General features: G+C 35.4%; 1 protein-coding gene across 3 annotated transcripts in view; it reads right to left on the bottom strand.

Annotated features, from left to right (window-relative positions):
- The window catches only part of VAV3 (vav guanine nucleotide exchange factor 3), a 400,971-nt gene that overhangs the window by 38,657 nt on the left and 342,172 nt on the right, over positions 1-20,142 (bottom strand). For all 3 annotated transcript variants that reach the window (XM_034932393.3, XM_003822235.6, XM_055115325.2), the window contains 2 exons: positions 7,734-7,799; positions 73-107 (listed from right to left, as the gene is read on the bottom strand). In XM_034932393.3, coding sequence (XP_034788284.1) covers positions 73-107; positions 7,734-7,799 — 101 coding nt within the window. The remainder of the gene's footprint in view (positions 1-72; positions 108-7,733; positions 7,800-20,142) is intronic.

Raw genomic sequence — 20,142 nt, 5'->3', positions numbered from 1 at the left:
CCACATTTAAGGCATCCTGGAGCTAAGGGTATGGTATTTCAACCTAGCTACATAAACATTTTTAATACTTACCAGGGTTGGCAAGAATAATCTACTGGTTTGGGCACCTAGGATATAAAAAAGCAAAAACAGATTAAGTTTACTTAAGGGAAGCTTTTAGAAATCAACCATTAATTCAGTTCAGCTGACTCAGCTCTATAAAACCCTAAGTAGCACAGTCCTGGAACTATCCATCGGTAATTTTATACAGAGTGAATCATAGTATCTGTCAGATAAGTAGAAAATAATTCATTTCACTTTAATTCATTCTTTCATTCATTTTACTGCCACTGTAACTCTAAGAGGAGAGATAGCAGGCGAATATGAACTGGAAACTTTTAATATTTATTATCAAGGCAATTTAATCCTACCAAAGAAAACTAAAGTGAAAACGTTATTAAGAAAACCGAATAGCACTTTACTTTTCCAAGACCTTGGAAAAACATGCAAAATAAAAAATATACACTGGATGTGGGTATTTAATATTTTTAATATTTTATTATTTATTATCAAGGCAATTTAATCTTATCAAAGAAAATTAAAGTGAAAACATTATTAAGAAAACCAAATAGCTCTTTACTTTTCCAAGACATTGGGAAAACATGCAAAATAAACAATATACACTGGATATAGACTCTTATTTTGTAATAAATTCCAAATTCTGATTTAAAAATCTACCAACTAAGAACCTTTTATTCAGAAAAAAGGCATGGAAAATACTTATTTTTCCATTTTTTTCACATAGAGCTTCGCACAAGGAAAAATATTGCATTTGCTATTCAAAGAAAGAAAGAAAACTTGTAGCTGCTAATGGTCAAATAGAAAATGAACAAAGACAAAGCAGGTATATTAATGTTAAAAATAAGAAATAAAGTACATTCTATAGAGAGGGTTACTTTAAAAATTCCTACAAATAGGAGTACAGATAGTTTGTCTCATGTCCAAATATCTGATATATGCATTTCGTGCTATTAATGGGATTTTTATATTTGGTGATTGAAAATACTGTTCCCTCATTTGGAACAGTAAAAACTATAGTATTTCAGAGAACTAGCCAATGTGAACATGTCTCTAGCCATGCTGGTCTTCATAATGTGCTGTTACTATTTTGCCCTTCCAGGTTAAGAGTTATCTACAGGTTGAGCATCCCTTATCTGCAATCCTTGGGACTAGAGATGTTTCACATTTTGGATTAAAAAAAATAGAATATTTGAATTACATTCCACATCCCTAATCCAAAAATCTAAAATCGTACGTGCTCCGATGAACATTTCCTTTGAGCGTCATGTCAGTGCTTAAAAAGTTTGGACTTTAGAGCATTTCAGATGTCAGATTTTCAAATGAGGAATACTCAAACTGTACCAAAAATCATCTTTCTAGTCAGAACATTTCTTTGATTATTAATATTCAAATATTTTTATCCTATGGATTACATTTTTAAAATCACAACTTTGTAAAATCCTAATAAACAGCAATTAATGTTGAAGGTAAATTATACCCATTCTAATCATTCAAATAGTTTCTTACATAACTTTGCTTTCACAAATAAACTGATCTTCAATAGTTTACCCTTTGATGATAAGATATACATGGCTTCTGAAATCTGATGCGAAAAATATTTCCTCTTTCCCTCTCCCTGTGTTCTTTAAAAGTATAATGTATGTATTTATTCTTAAACCAAGCTTTCCATAGAGAACCAAAAAAACAAAACAAAACAAAAAAAAAGGAGACAGGAAGGAGGAGAGTAAAGAATTTCAAAATATTCTGGCTGTGGACTCCTTTGGCTGTTAAAAAGGCTGGAGATCCAAAAAAGGAAACAGTGACAGAAGATTCTAAAACAGAACAGGTAACTGAGGCTATTCCACCCTGGTGTCCCACTAGAGCTTTTCTCTCTTCAGTGGGTGCATTCTGACATGTGAAGATCCAGGACTACCTTCCCAGCCATGATCCATATTACTCAGGTGGGGTCCTATCCTTTTCCATCAGTCATAGGCCCTCTGCACTTTCTTCTGTGTACTATGGGTCCTTGTCTGGATAGGTACTTCATATTTAAGATTACAGTTAATTTCCTTTTGGGAACTTTTTCATCTTTGAGTATACAGTTACTATTTTTCTGTAATGCCATTTTCTCCCAGCACCATAGTCCATTAACACTGCGAAACTTCTGCTATGAACATGTAGTTTTAAAAAAACATTTTATTGAGAATATAGTATCCATACAAAATTATATATATATATATATATATATATATATATATATATACACACACATACACACACACACACACAGAAATATTGATATGGGTCTATATATATATAAATAAATATATATGTGTCTATTCATGTGTGCTTCTTCCTGAAGTATATCTTATGAAGCTAGATGGCACACTTAGAAGTGAACTTTGTGTTTGTTTGAATAAACCATCACTATTTCATCCTTTTTTTGAGAAATTTCTAAGAGGATAGTAATTTTCTCTCACAACTTTTAACATATTCTTATTGTTTCAGATATTAATTCAGACATTGTAGTTTCACACTGTACAATCTCTACTTGGTTCTTTTGTAGTTCCTATTTCTCTTTTGAGGTTTTCTGTTCATTCATTATAAACATGTTTTCCTTTGTGTCCTTGAGCACCATGATAACAGCTGCTTTTAAAATCTTTTCCTAAGTCATCATACAGGAAATCACAGGGTTGATCTCCCTTCATTCTCTTTTCTGTTAAGTATGGTTCACATTTTCCTGCTCCTTTGCATACTGAGTAATTTTATATTGTATCTTGGACAATTTGAATGAATGATAAACTGTAGAGGCTCTGTATTTTCTTATGTTCCTAAAAAGAACCTGGCTTTCCTTAAAGTTTATACACAGAATTTGAGGTTTCCTCTCTCTGACTCTTTTTAAGACTTCCTACCTCCTTTTCCAGCTGCTGAGACTGCTTTAAACTCACTCCATAATCTGGTTCTTTAAGCCAGAAATACCATAAGGTTTCTATCTGAATTTTAGCTACCCTGCATGGTACAATCCAGTGCCTGCCTTTGAGCTAGCCATAAAACAAAGAAACTCATCCTAGTGCCATTCCTTTTTCCAAGTGTCAATCTTCTCCTGGGCAGTGCCTTCAGATAGTTTTGTTTTGATATTTTGTCCACAAGTTATAGTTATGTGTGGGAGTATTGGTCCAATAGGAGCTATTCAACAGTTACCACAAGTGGAAACTCTTGTTGCTTCTATTACTTCTGTTGTTAGCTGGGTCTAATAATCAACCTTTTATAGATAATCTGTCTTTTCTCTCAGTTTTAATATTTGTCTTTAATGTCTTCTGGTTTCATTACAATGCATCCAGGTGTTGATTAATTTTAATATATGCTTCTTGACTCTGAAGATTAGTTTTATTATAGAATCTGGAAAGTTCTCAGGCATTGTTTATTTGAATATTGCTTTTCTACAATTATCTCTATTCTCTCCTTCTATTAAATGTATTTGTATCTCATCACTCCATTTTCTGTTTTATTTTTATCTTCTTAATCTCTCTTAACTGCTCTTTGAGCAATTTCTTCAGATTTCTCCTCCAATTTCCTACACAACTGTGTCTGATATGCCATGTAATATGTCCATTAAGGCTTTTATTTCAATTACTATACCTGAATCATTTTCATATATGCCCAATTAGTGTCTTCCTTTCCTCTTAGATTTTTGTTCCCTTTAATTTCTTAAACCATGTTAAGTATAAAATTTTGAATTTAGTATCTAAAATTCAATTATCTGCTATATTTGTGGATTTAATTATATATTTTATTGTTTCTGCTGATCTTGGCATAAGGTGGTTTGTTTCTGGATTGATTTAATGATTTCAAATTGTGAATGTATGTTCCCTAGGACTTTATGTTAAAAATCCTTTGAGGAATGTGTGCAAAGAGGCTCCAATCCAGAGAGCACTTGAATTTTCATTGGGAGAATAATCAATGTGGAATAATTTTTTTAATTTTTATTTTTTATTTGAGACGGAGTCTTGCTCTGTCACCCAGACTGGAGTGCAGTGGAATAATCTGGAATAATTTTAAACTACATTTCTAGCTTAGAATTATTTAGGTAGTAGAGCTGGTATAAATTCCAGCCATTCATCTGGATGGTTTTGGATTTAAGATTAGAAATTCTCAGGGGAGACTGCTTTCCTTTTTTCTTCCCAATCCTGAACCAATACCAAAGTAGGCATATCATCATCAGTGGGATGGGTTTTCTCCTAGTTCATCCACTAAGGGCTCCTGGAATCAGGGATATACCCAAGTTTGCATTGTGCTGCAGTTCCAGGCTTTGTCTCTCGTTGCCATATTGCTAGAAATGAAGTTGACCCATTTATGAACCGCCTGTGTTTTCCTCAGTTCTAGGTTTCTACCTGCCTATATGAGAACTTTTGAGGAGATGGATGTAGCAAATGCAGGAAAATAAATTTTAAGCCCAGAATAGAACATTCAGCACTACTCATGGACCCCTGATAAACAATATATCCCAGAATCAAAAGCAATACCATTTTCCAAACTCCCTCAAACTATCCCCTCCTCTTCAAATTCCCCTCTATTTATCTTCACTTAACTTGCCCTATAATTAAAAAATTAATCTATAATTTCATTAAGCAGTAAAATTTAAAGTAGCTACTAATATAAAACAACCATATTTAGTAGTCTTGCTTACAATTATAAGTTACTCTACTTCTCTGTCATCTTAAAATTTGTGAACATATTTCTCCTTCTAGCCACTTCTTGGGTCAGCAAATATCATTCAATATGATTCTACAGGCTGATATAATTAGTATCTACCATTGGTAATGTTCTATATACAGCTAGGGACTTGCATTTGCTTTTTCACTCCTTTGTTCATTCATTCAACAGTAATTTATTAAATGCCTACTTTGTGCCAGACTATCCCTAAAACAAAACTTCAAGTGCTCATTTTTATGCCTTATTCAAGAGGATATAAACAGAAAACAGTACATGGTACATTCAATGCTTAATATTCTTGATTTGATGTCTTTAGGTTCCCAAACTTCTTAATGTTAGAATGTATAATATTCTGCCACCTGCCTACAGATATACATCACCACTTTACAGATAGGAAGCCTGAATCTTGTTCATACAAAGTCCAAAAACTAGATAGAGAATCATTTTAGCTTATCTAATTAAATAAGAGTGGTATCAAACTTCAATAATCTTTCAAGACTGTAATGTAATATAAGACAAAAAATATGTAACATTATAGACCAATGAAACAGAATAGAGAGCCCAGAAATAATGCCACACACCTAACCATCTGATCTTTGACAAAGCTGACAAAAACAGGCAATGGCGATAAGATTCCCTGTTCATTCCCTGTTCAGTAAAGGGGTGAAACAAGATTATGTCCTTTGCAGCAACATGGATGGAGCTGCAGGCCATTATCATACATGAACTAACACAGGAAAGGAAAAGCAAATAACACGTTCTCACTTGTAAGTGGCAGCTAAACATTTGATAAATGGTGCTGGGATAACTGGCTAGCCATATGCAGGACTGAAGGTGAACCCCTTCCTTATATGATATACAAAAATCAGCTCGAGATGGATTGAAGGCAAATGTAAATCCTAAAGCTATAAAACCCCTGAAGGATAACCTAGGAAATACCATTCTTGACATAGGACCCAGCAAAGATTTAATGACTAAGATGCCAAAAGCAACTGCAACAAAACAAAAATTGACAAATGGGACCTAATTAAACTAAAGGGCTTCTGCACAGCAAAAGAAACTATCAAGAGAGTAAACAGGCAATGTACAGAATGGGAGAAAATATTTGTAAACTATGCATCTGACAAAGGTCTAATATCCAGCATCTATAAAAAATATAAATAAATTAACAAGCCAAAAAACAACTCCATTAAAAAGTGGGCAAATAACATGAACAGACACTTTTGGAAAGAAGACATACATATACTTGGCCAAAAAGCATTTGAAAAAATGCTCAATTTTACTAATCATTAAAGAAATACAAATTGAAACCACAATGAGATACCATGTCACATCAGTAAGAATGGCTTTTATTAAAAAGTAAAAAAATAACAGATGCTGACAAGGTTGCAGAGAAAAGGGAATGCTTATACACTGCTGGTGGGAATGTAAAGTAATTCAGCCTTTGTGGAAAGCAGTGTGACAATTTCTCAAAGAACTTAAAGCAGAATTACCTTTTGAGCCAGCAATCCCATTACTGGGTATATACCCAAAGAAATATAAATTGTTCTACAAATAAAGGTATGCATGCTTATGTTCATCCCAGCAATATTCACAAACATGGAATCAATCTAAATGCCCATATGTTTCAGGATAAAGAAAATATGGTACATATACACCATGGAATACTATACAGCCATAAAAAGAAACAAGATCATGCCCTTTGCAGCAGCATGGGTGGAGCTGGAGGCCATTATCATAAGTGAACTAACACAGGAACGGAAAAGCAAGTAACACATGTTCTCATTTATAAGTGAAAGTTAAAATTGAGTATACATGGACATGAGAAGGGAACAACAGATTCCAGGGGCCTCCTTGAGGGTGGAAGGTGGGAGGAGGGTGAGGATCTAAACACTACCTATCAGGTACTATGCTTAGAAACTGAGTGACACAATAATCTGTACACCAAACCCCCATGACATGCAATTTACCCAAATAATAAACCTGCACATGTACCCCTAAACCTAAAATAAAAGTTAAACAAATGTGATATTAGATCACAGAACCAACACAGTAACAGACGCTTTTCTATTCTCTTTGATTTTGAAAGTAATTAAGCTTGAATGAGTGGAGTAAATTATCCTATAGGGCACATTCTAGAGCCAAGGATGGCAGATTCTCATGTTTCTAACAGTAAAAAGAATGTCCAGTTTGGAAATTCAGTAACTACTGAAATATAGCAAGCACGATAGATTAAGGAGAGTTTTTCCCCTTCAGGCATTCATCTCCAACGTATTAGTAAAGAAATTTCATTTACTTTGGAGTCAATAAATTAAAAAGTTGTGCGGAAAACGTCACCCATAATACCATATTATGATACTAAAATCATGTTACCCTAAACAGAAATTTATCAGTACACACCAGGGAGTACATTTTAGGTTACATTCACCCATAATATTAATTGAGGAAATGTTCATTTGTTCTCCTTTTATCTGTGTTTTATATTTTCAGAAAATTCCATTATGACATTATATAAAAAGTAATGTCACACTAAAGTATAGAAAATATATTTAGACATTTGATTGAAAAATTTGTGGACTTTTCATTTTCTAGCAAGCTTTCAAAGACATCAGCTGAAGTGTAATATCGCCCTGTAACCCAAGTGACTGGAGGCAGACCGTACCATTCTCAGTTCAGTGGGAAAGGGGAAACTTGTACAATGCGTCTAATTTGTAGCTGTTGTTTATTTCTTCTAAAACCTTTTAGACTACTTAGTTATATAAATTCTACTAAGTAAAATTTGCCTCTTCTATATATTTTCTTAATATTAAAAACATATTCTGACAATAGAACTATAATGATGTTGAAAATAATGATTCTTCCAGAAAATATTAATAAAATTAATAACTGACCTGGCCAGCATCCTTTGTAGATTTTTGCACAATTAATCACAGGATCAAAAACAAAATGAAGCAAGAGAAAATTAAGATACTAATACTTACACATGGGCAAGGCTTGACTGCATCACTTGGAAAAAATCCAACCTCTCCAGATGCTAAATTTCTGCCCTAAGGAAAAAAAAAAATGCCAGTGTTGAGAACAAATTTACCACAAATGATAACCCCATGATGCCCCATACATAGCACTGTTACTTAGGATCCTTAGAATTCCTTATGTGTTATATCCAGTCCTGAGCATTAACTTACTGTGGATCAGAAAAGGAAGCAAAAGCAGAGATAGTTTTCTTGGTTGTTCAACTTTACATGTGGTTTCAGGTCATGATCATAAAATAATTCAAGTTTATTTTTCAATCTACCCTTCAATTTTGTTAGCTTTATATCTCTCAATCCTATAGCACAGTGGACACCAACGTTTTTGGCCCCAGGGATGTCGGGTGAGGTGAGGTGGGTGCTGGGGGCATGGCAGGTGGTTTTGGGAGGAAACTGTTCCACCTCAGGCATTAGACTCTCATAAAGGAAGTGCAACCTAGATCCCTCACATGCACAGTTCACAGTCAAGTCTGCGCTCCTATGAGAATCTAATGCCGCCACTGATTTGACAGGAGGGGGAACTCAGGTAGTAACGCTTGCTCATTGGCAGCTCACCTCCTGCTGTGTGGCCCAGTTCCTAACAGGCCACAGTCTGGGGGTTGGGGACACCTACAATAGAGAGATAACAGCAGTTTCTATCTTTCACCTTTATATTCATTGGCATAAGCAGATCATATGAATTTTGTGAAGGGATATAATTATGAATTCCATATAAATGGATACTACCGGTCTAAGAGAAGACATGAGAATGTCTTTCTAGCAAGATGAGATTTCAAGATGTGAAAATAGAAAACAGTGAAATGTAAGTTTTGGATGATTTTCAGATTTAAGAAAAAGAAATAGGATACTTATTAACAGAAGAAGACCGTGAGATTTTGGAGAATAGGACTCTATTAGGTTGGTGCAAAAGTAATTGTGGTTTTTATCATTAAACTGCAAAAATACTAATACTTATTGAATCCTTAATATGTGCTAGACACTGCTCTGAGTGTTTTATTTAATCCTTGCTATGATCCTTTATGGTAGGTCCAATTACTATCCCCACATTACAGATGAGGAAAATGAGACACAGAGAAAGTAAATAATCTGCCCATGGTCACAGAGCTAACAAGTACAGAGCCATAAATCAAACTCAGATGTTCTAACTTCAGGGCTCTGCACTGCCTCTCTGTATAAGCATAATAGAGACTCATGAAGAAAGACAGTGGGACTTAAATATAAAAAGTAGTTAGGAAACAATTTGACAGTGATAGCTGAATTCTATCATTGGTGATGGCATTTCTTTAAAGGTGTTGTATGTTTTAGAAGACTTAAACTTGCACCAATGTGGAATATGGCTCCTAGATGGGTCTCACTTTTGGAGTTGAGAATATTACAAGGAAACTGATCCCATGGTAAGGAAAGGAATTGGAGGGAGAGAAACACATGCTGAAGACACTATTTAACTAAGTCTGCTGAACTGGCCAGTGGATTAGATATGGGAAGAGAAGATGATCTGTTTCTGAGTTAAAGACTGGGAAAAGTATGAAGAATGGAGGTAGGAGGTGACTAGAGAATCCATCCATACAACACAGACTTAGATGACTTAGAGAGGAATCTGAAAATTGGAGCAAGGCTGCATCACTTGGAAAAAATGTAAAGAGAAGATAGAAGACAGAATTTACAGAAATTAGTGAAACAACAAGGCAGAAAGAAACGATCAGGAGAGAGAGGAATCAGAGACCTGGGAGGGATGGTAGCAGTAACTACAAGGTTGGATGAACTGTTTGTTTCATTCAGCTGTGTTTATCAAGTGCTCTATAATGGTTTATTTTCAGCAGGCAGTGAGATACAAGTAAATAAGTATGGTATTTGGGACTATACCACTAGCCAGACCTTTATATATAAACGCACTACAATGCTACCTGAGTGCAAAATATAAAGGAGTGTGGTGGGAACCATACACTGATTAAGCTCAGAAGAGAAAAGAATAAGAATGCTTTAAAAAACAAACAAGATCTTTGAGAGTACATAAAGGAAATAAGTCTATTTTGCAGAGGAAAGGCCAAAGAGAGAGCTCTGTAATGGTCTTTCCAAAGTATATTTGAAGGTGTATCAACAAATTGGAAAATTATGGCTATTATAAATAGTAAACTGTCAACTTCCACTCTTCTTCAGAACAACAACAAAAGGCTTTAATCTATAGAATGCAGTGTACAGGAGAATAAGTGATATTTTGTGACAGTGTATGTTGGCCAATGTAATGCTACCTACTTTCTCAGAGCAAACCTGATGCAGAGCCCCTCATGTAAATTGATACCTTCATTCTGTTCCTCCTCCAAAACTCAGTTCACACATTACCTACTCTGTCATCTCTTCCCCAAGGAGCAGATCCCAGATTGAATCCCATGCGCACCTTTCCATATCCTTGGTGATACATGAAGTAGTAGTGCTTTAGTAGTATTCACTCCTAGTAGTATATGTAATTATTGTTCAACATGGTCTTCTCTATTAATAGACTGTGAGTTCCTTGGCATAAGGGATAATCTCTCAGTCATTTTTGTATAACAAGATGTCACACACAGAGTGAGCCCTTAATAAATGTTTCTAAGGGGAGATATAACTCAATCTGATAGTTCCCTGTCAATGAGGAGCATGGCCCTAAATTCCTCTTCATTAAAAAGAATAAAATAAAGCCATGTGCCACATGATGACATTTCAGTCAATGACTAACTTTATAATGATGGTGCTCCCATAAGATTATAATACCATACTTTTACTGTACTTTTTCTATGTTTAGATACACAAATGTTATAACTACCTACAATATTCAGTGCAGTAACATGCGATACAGGTTTGTAGCCTGGCAGCCAGAGGCTATACACGTAGCCTAGGTGTGTAGTAGGCTACACTATCTAGGTTTGTATAACTACACTCCATAACATTTACACAATGATGCATTTATTAGTATGTATCACTGTCATTAAGTAACTCATGACTGTATGTCACTTTTTTTTTGTTCACACAGACAAGCACTGAAAAGGATTAAGCTGACTGTTTCTATAGGAAAATATTCATATAGTGACATTCTTTGACCTGTCCCTGACATATTCTATAAGGACAGTGTTGGGGAGTGCAATGTCACAAAGCAGAGAAAAGAGGATGAGAACCCAAAGAATAAAAGAGTAGGAAAAAGAGATGAATTTTTTAGCTGATGAAAGTGTATGGACTGGCATAGTTGTTTCTTTCTTCCTTTGTAGAAACAGGTGTTCCACACAAAAGACATAAATGGGAACTGAAATCATACTAGAGGGGTAGAGGAAGAGACCGTGGTTGTATAAGAAATGCTCTAAAACTAGATGAACATATAATTTTCCATTCAAATCAGGACCTTTTGAGAGTAAATGGGTAGTGACTAATAACTATGCCAGAACAAATGGTATAAATTGAACTGTTCTGGGTAAACAAGTACACATGGTCATCATATCAAAACTCATTTTGTTCTTTTTCACCTCTTTTAAAGGACACTCTTGGAGGTCCTTCAGGAGGGAAAAAATTTCACTAAACAGGCTGCCAATGTCATTCTGAATTGTTTTTTCTTTAATAAAATGCCCTAGCAGTTCAGGTCCCATTTCTTAAATGGTCATAGGCATTCCTTAGATGACAGAGAGGTGAGAGATAATTTAACCTATTTTAACGTATGAATAAAGTTACAATTACTTACTAATTCCTAGTCTTATCAGCTTTAGCTATATAATAACTTCTACTTATTAAAAAGATAGCTATCCTACAACATTTGGAGAATTCAAAACAAAGTAGTGTGTAGGAGGGCTTTCTTTGGTTTCTTGGTGGATGTGTGTGGGATGTGCGTTGGTAATTCATTAATACTAATGGGTGGAGCAGCTGTCAATCCCCTATGCATGGATGAAATTGCAGACTGTAACTATGAAATAGACCAACTTCAAATCCAATGATTTACTGTACTTTATATGATGATATGAGGTTTTTACTAACCTTGGTGAGAGACATGCAACTGAATTTCCTTCTTCTTTACATTACTCTGTGGGCATTTTATTCTGGGTCAGATAATCAGCTTGTCATCCCTTTTATGAGTATTACAAATGCCAAAGATAGGGAATCATCTTTTAGTTATCCTCCTGCCTCGTATTTGTTCTGTAAGTCCCCGAACATCTTCACGGTCAACTTGAAAACATTCCTCTCTCATACTTAGGTGTCATCTGATATACCATACGGTGCTATCTTTATATGCATTTATTCTGCAGGGCATCTCTGTACTATGTGATGAGACTTTTGTAAATTTAACAGTACAGGTTGGGTCATTCTTATGAAAATACATTCTTTGGAAAGCACATGAGAAAATATCTTATGGGCACTATATGGTAAGAAAAAAATGCACCTGTATAATTTTCATTCAATTATCTGGAGCAGACATAAAGCAACATAATATTAAATTATAATTCATAAAATAACAATGCCTTTTTCCTGAAAAGCAATTTTTTTCCTGTAGAAAATGTATCAAACTAAAATTATTGACAACTTCTTCTGACATTCCCGAACATCACAAACATAAATGCATACTCTGGCACTTATTTATTTCTAACTGACCTTAGGTTTTAACTATTCTTCATTTTTCTTCAATAAGAATCCACACTGAATCATGATGAATTAAAACTACTTCAGGTTTGCTGGTAGAAATGATATTCACAATCTACCTGTACAGAGAAATACATTAAGGTATGCCAGGATGCTAGAGCTAAAACCTCATTTTTAAACCCACAGACAAGGATGGCTTAAAATGACAAAGCATATCTTCTGAAAATCTTAATCGTAAATTGCTTGGCTCCTAACTCTGTAAAAAGGAGAAAGAACTGCTTTGAGAAAAATACAGTGTCTCTTCCCTGTGGCTCATTTATCCCCTTAATACTACCTGGATTGGAGCTTTAATGCACTCCTGGAATAGCACTGAACAATTTGAAACAGATGTGGAAAGCTGAATGTAAAAGGGACAGATTAATGGTTATTTATGACCAATTGGAAATTCTCCCAAGTTACAATGCCCTAAACACTCTCAATGTATGCACGATGGTGCTGTGGAGATTACTAAGCAATTTATCACACATGGGTAATGGTCAGAGCGACTGTCACCCTGCCCAGTCACTTCCCGCTGTCAGAAGTACACAGGTTGAGTGTTTGGGGAAAGAAGATGTACAGCATGGCCATGAATAATGGGAATATAGGTGAATACACTGTATACACAAATTAGTTTATTGATTGGATGGGCAGATGGAAGGAAGGAAGGATGGACGGAAAGATGAACACACTGTTTTTGGCATTATTCTGATGAAGTTTGTGAGGACATGCAATAAAAGAAAAAAACCAGGAAAGAGGAGGCGATCAGGAAAAGACCGAGTCAGAAACTAGCCTTTGGTAAGGAGAGATTTTTAATCACAGCTGCAGCCATATTGTAACCATCATCAGTTACATATACATAAGGGATAGTTCTTGGAAAACACACAAAGGCAGTATCATAGGATGTGTCATCAGAAGAGCTTGTTCTATTTCTAGCTCTGCTATAAAAAGATGTGCAACCTTTTGCAAGTCTCAGTGGTAAAACAGGGATGATGACAAGATCTGCCACACATCCCTCACTAGGTTGTTACAAGGATCAAAGAATTAATATGCATGAAAGTACTTTGCAAATGCTAAATACTTGTTTTATTTTATCCATAATATTGCTTCTTGATTATTGTCACTCACTTACTTCATTTCTAAGTTTTCCTTTTTTATTTGGCCCATTCATGTGTTATTAAAATAGAAATGTCTAATCCTATGTACAATCCTACCACTCTCTTTATATTTCAGTAAACTTGCTAAGCCGCAAGGAACATAGACTCTCATATCACTTTCACCTGAACGGGAACTATTATATTCCTGACAGTCCATTCCTTTACTCAAATGCTTTCTTGGCAGTACGCATATTCTTTCATTGTTAATTGCTTCCTATATGATGAGTAAGATATGCATTTTCTATCAGTGAACACTTTGAAAACTTGCCAAGCCTACCTGCATATGGTTATATGATGGCCACTACCATTAATTCCAAAATACTCATGCACACATACAAAAGAACAAAACCATAAGCTATGCATTTTTGTTATTTCTTAGTCAAAAGGGGATATGATCCTTAACTTTTGTCCAATGTATAAATAGTGAAAGTTCATGAGGTTGTTCAAAAGACAGTACAAAATGTCCCTATCTCTGGCATAGTTCTCTTGTAAAGTGGCTGTCATTGGCTTAGAATTCTGAATAAGTCTAAGAAACTCGTACCTTGGTCTAGGATCTCTGAAATTAAATTTACCTTCAATTTGTATGGGTTTATAATTGCATCGAGTCATCAAAATACATGACAAAGGCTTCAATTATAGTTGATGGTTTTTCCAATTCACACAAAATTGTGTTTACTACATCTCTGAAATTTTGGCAGATGGAAGTGTCAAAAACCCTTAAAAATTAAAAGTTGTGAAATGTATACTGAGAAAAAAAACCCACTAAAAGCCATAAGCTGTACATCTACACTTATTAGATTTGAGATGAATACAACACTGGAATGAGACTTCACCGAGTGTTTCTCCTGTTACTCAAAAATGTATTTGGTGAGGTCCCTGTGTTTCTGCAGCAAGAAAGGGAATCCTCTGATCATGGGTGTCTTAATGCTTTTTCTCCAAAGTCTCACTGGGTGGGATGTACATGATACAATCCTAAATTATAGTCTTATGACTGTGTGTGTGTGTGTGTGTGTGTGTGTGTGTGTGAAAGAAACAAGAGAATACCTTTAATGATAGAAAAAAAATTTGGCAACAAAAACCAGTCTACATGTAGGTAAGCCAAAACCCACGTTGTTACTCAATACAAAATCTGGAAAGAATCAGGTTCTACCATATCTTGGTGAGAAGCCATATAACCCAAAACCAATCCAGGCTTAACAAAGGTCCAAAGAAATTTGCTTTTCTAATACTGGCAGACAACAAATGAATGTTTTTCTATCCTTGGCAATTTTAATCATAACTAATTACAAAGAAAATATTCTGAGTCATAGCACCATAAACACTAAATGCTCATGGCAGCATGAGATATTTTTAAAGAATGTTACTTTTCTACTAAAAGCAAAAGTAGTGCTTTAAAGAAAAGTTTATTGACTTCCTAATATGCACAAGGCACTGTGTTACATACTAAGGAATTAAAAATGAATAGACGTGGACACAATCTTCAAGGATCTCATTCAGACAATGCCATTTCCTTAATTCACTTTTGCTTTGGTTATTTTCATAGATTTTTGTGATATTTTTGATCAGGAAAAAACCTGTGAGGTGATAATTTGATAGGATTAGGGAGTTGGGAGCCTGGGTTTTATTTTTGGCCTTCTGATCTTGAATAGGTCATTCAACCCTTCTTGGCTTCATTATCCTCACCTGTGAAACACAGAGCACGACCTAAGGATTTCCAATGTCTCAGCTACCACCAATGTTCTTTGCTTACATTATATACGCACTTTTGCAATGCCCCCACAGTACTCCACTCAGTCATGGTTGGCCAAAAAATATTTGATCCACAAATTCTTAATTAGGGATGATGTGTGTCAGTAATTTAATCTTTTTTTTTTGTTTTGTTTTTGGGACGGCATCTCACTCTGCTGCCCAGGCTGGAGTGCAATGGCGCGATCTCTGGATCTCTGCTCACTGCAACCTCCGCCTCCCGGGCTCAAGTAATTCTTCTGCCTCAGTCTCCCGAGTAGCTGGGATTACAGGCACATACCACCATGCCTGGCTAATCTTTGTATTTTTAGTAGAGATGGGGTTTCACCATGTTGGCCAGGCTGGTTTCAAACTCCTGACCTCAAATCATCCACTCGCCCCAGCCTCCCAAAGTGTTGGGATTACAGGCATGAGCCACTGTGCCAGGCCAGTAATTTAATCTGATAGCATTTATTTACAGAAGACAAGGACATTTCAGCTTCTTAGTGACGTTTTTAACTCAGTGTGAAGCGGTCTATTTTCCGAAGCACATAAAGGTTGATTTGTTAGAAATTGCATTCATTAATTCATTCTTCAGGAATTCAAATTATCATGAATAATTAAAATTCAATATATGCTATAATCTGATAAATTATTTGGCCACAATTCTTAAGGGCATGTGCACATGCATACTTTACTGAAACCACTTGCACTATCAAATCAATAATCACGTCAGATGGAATTCCAAATTCATGGCCCACTGAAAGTATTCTGTGATTGACACAAACTTTTAGTCATTATGGCAGAATGTAGCTTACATAGTAATAAAATAATGGAAGAAAAAGGACCACAACAGAATTTCTCAGAACTTTCTCCCATAATGTTACTCCCTTACCCTGCAGGAAAAAAAAGAGATAATACTTCATTGTCTGAACTTCTACTTAGATGGCAGTGTCCTCATCTAAGTACATTATAATCTACATTGCACTGTACCAAGTATTGGAAAAATACAAGAATTGTTAGCCAAAAATGCCCATTTTGAGAATTAACAATTAGGACCTCACCCACTTTGTCAGGAGGCCTGCCAATTCCCATACTACAGTCTGTACACTTGGAAACATTCCTGCAAATTCAGTTTATGATCTATTTAATCAAAGCCAGTTGACAATCACCCAGGGAAAATGTTTCTTACAGGCCTTTACTAATGCCTATTATCTTCTATAATCATCTCTCCCAAGGCCTCCCTTGTTCTAGTGCAGTCACACACTGCCTTTTTCTCCTTTCCTGTAATTAGGGACTCTGATTTAACTCAGTATTTACAGGCAAATACCTGTCAAAATCAAGGTCTCATGATTACAGGACATACTAATGCCGACTGAGCCTCTACACTTTCACATAGCTTTTTATCCCCATGGCCACAGTTTCAATTCTGCCTTGGCTTCTACTGATTTTACTCAAGGGATGGGGTTAATACATCAGTGGTAAGAGGCAGTTTAGAAGAAAAGCCAAGATGAACAGCGGGACACTGGGAAAACAAGCTCCAACACTGCCTTAAAAGGATCATTGCCATGATAAAATCTGAGTTTGAGACATCATGAAGAAATGCCCTTGGATAGGAATCTGAAGGGGAAAAACACTTAACAGTTCCAAGAAATGTTTACTCTCTGGTTTATAACCCAAAGCAATGAGTCTTTTGGTGTCCGGAATCAGTTTTCTTAACAAAGGAGATCTGATTCTTTCTTACATTTCTGTAATGTTCTTCTTTGCCTCTGATGATGATGCAGACTAACACTTGAATTTTAGATCAGGAAGAAAAATACACAGCTTTAGAAAATTCTACTGGAGCTAATATTGTTGTGTGGTCTAGAAAGGATTAGAAGTCTCCTTTTAATCTAGGGCAAAGGAAAAGAATCCTTTGAAGTGACTGACTTCTGAAGTTTCAGGGAGAGGTGCTGGAGGGAAAGATCTACTAACTCCACTCAGCTGCACCTCCGTTCTCCAGGCTCAGAGGGTTTCTGGGTTGTGCGTTACTGCACAGATCACTTATGTTCTCAGTCACATTCCCTAGGCAGCGTTTGTTTTCTGTAAACCCCTATCTCTCTCTTTCCTTCCCCATCTCCATCACTCTCTGTGAGGTATCCTGGGTCTTCCTCAATCAAACCTGCTCTGAGAAAAGGGCTCATGATTTTTACCCTGATGATTATTTAAATCAACCAATCTCTTCAGAATCGATCATTTGCATTTTTATGTCTAATTATGAAGTAAAAGTTTAATCTCTGATTAAAGAAATTTCAAAAACTGGGTATGAGAATTGGGAAGGCAGAATAGTCTTCTATGAGACCATATGTGCCAGTGGGACTCTTCACATTAAATATTGGGAAGAGGAAACCTAAAAACAAAACCAGAAACAAAAAATACCTGATTATCATTTTTCCATTTCTGGAAAATAAAGCATGTCTTTCAAAATCATTAATCATTATACCCAAATACACTTTTTTCTCCTTTTCAATCTCTTTTCAAGTTTACTTCCTATGAGTCTCACAACACTCCATGAGTCATTTAAGAATTAAAATCTCATTTTATAGATGAGAAATTTGAGGAAACAATGTTAAGTAGTTTTAAAATTATTCTGAGAGAAAAAAGGCATATTTAAATCTGACAGATGAAAAAATACTTTAATGGTCTTTCAAATGACATCATAAAGTATAATTTAATAAACAATTCCTTTTAAAACTTGTAAATAACACCTTATGGAGATCACAACTCTGAATAGGCTTATTCATTCCAGACCTATGGACTGAATGCCTATTTTATTCTAGGAACTGAGATAAAGTAATGAAACCCATAGCTTTTATATTTCTGGAGTGCTCTAACCAGGCAGGAAGAAGGATAAAAAGACCCTTAGGACACAGTATGATGGGTGTTATGATAGAAGCCTTTTTGGTTCTGAGAAGATGTCAGAAAAGGCAACCCAGTATTGTGCCTTGATGATAAGGAAGGATTTAGCTGACAGAACGGGGGTGAAAGGGAAAACCAGGAAGAGGGTAACATATACATCAATGGTTGGAGGTTTGAGAAAACAGGTCTCCTGTGAAAAAGATCCCCCTAATCAGCCCTTCATTTTTCTATTCAGCTTAAAATGAAGAAAAAATATCTGTAAAAAAAGCGAGTCACCTGGACTGTTTGAAGACCAAATACAGCAGTCCTGTGGGAAGTAAAAATTATTGACAAGGTAAACTAAGACAAAGGCCAGCTTACAGAACATTCAACACCATTGTGTCTGGATGGCTGAGAGGATGGTAGCAGGGAATCCAGCACCTGGTTGCCCCTGGCCAAGTCAAGAGCCCACCAGCCCCCAGGTTCGTTGCCTATGAAATCAGCATGACTAGAAATGCTTCCTTCCTCCTGAGAACCTCCAAGTTCTCTCTAAGCTCAACTTACTTTCTGACTTTTTATTTTCTGTGTGACTCTTCCTGTTACACAAAAAGTTATACATAAAGTGATGTTTTGTTTACTATTTTTTCTACCAAAAAATAACAAAACTGCCTTTAAAAGTGTGTTTTTCTTAGAGGTGTTAGAAAATTAAATGACTCTCCTAAAACAAAGTACAATGGTCTAATATATAGAACTAAAGTAGGGGACCAAAAGTCTGAAAAGGACTCTAGTTTTAACTCTACAACTGCAATTTTATAAACAGGTCATAAATTTGGCCCTTTAAAGTCACAGTTCTAAATGAGGGTAACATGATTTTCCATTTACCCTCTTTATGAAGACCTTGTGAATTAATCGGAATGTGCGTAAAAACATTTTCACTTCTTAGAATAAAGATCATGTGGATGTATGATTAGTAAGCGTGAAGTATCACAACTATTTTCTAAGTTATTTAACTTGCATTGTGGATAAAAATATATATTATTTTTGGCACTGATTACAGTTCTACTGCTTATAATTGCCTTTTGGTTCCAATTAGCTTACAAAACTCTCCCTGTGGAACATTTGGATATTCGTAAATGACAATGGAGCAAATAAAACCCCATGATATAAGACACAGAATCCTCACTGTTTCACAGTCTTTATTCTAAGAAGAAAACACATATTTCTATGTTTTCTATGCATTCTATTGTAATAGAAACCATAGATGACATGGCTTAATTTTACATTTGCCTGTTTCTCTGTCTTGCCCTCTCTTCTTTTGTGATAAGTATAGTTATCTTTTCTGGGAAAATAAAGTTTGTAATATGAACAATTTCTTCCAGCATGAAGGATATTCTCAGGAGTTACTAAGACTTTTTTATCACATATTGCAACAAAGACTTAAAAGCAACATGTTTATCATCATCAATTGGATGACACGATCAGAATTGTCCTGCATGTTGTTAGGCTTAGTAAAAACTATGCCTTACACCTGCACTAGAAAACGTGCCCCAAATGGCCAATTTCCTATTTTATATTCATTTCACTTGAAGGCAATTTTATAGAGCTTTCAAGGAAAGAGGAAGAAAAAAAGAAGAAGACAAAGAAGAAAAGAAAATGCTGCCAAAAGGAATCCGGAAATGCAAAGATTGAACAGAGTACATTTTTACAGCTCAATTGATAATTCATTGTTTGAAAGAAGTAATAATGAAAATGCAGATAGCCCATTCATTCAATAGCATTAGAAATTACTGTTGTTATAATAATAATACAGACTAAATTAATAGCTATTCAAAGAAAGAAAGTTCCTGATATGTAGTAGAGGATAATTTGTATTCTCCTGACATAGAGTATGTGGAAAACATGACAGTCTACTACAAAATCTGACTTCCCACACTAATGAGTGAAGTCATCAACTTGCAAAAACAGAGAAAACA

The sequence above is a fragment of the Pan paniscus genome, chromosome 1 (genome assembly GCF_029289425.2).
Source record: "Pan paniscus chromosome 1, NHGRI_mPanPan1-v2.0_pri, whole genome shotgun sequence".
NCBI lineage: Eukaryota > Metazoa > Chordata > Mammalia > Primates > Hominidae > Pan > Pan paniscus.
This window is presented reverse-complemented; position numbering and strand designations above follow the sequence as displayed.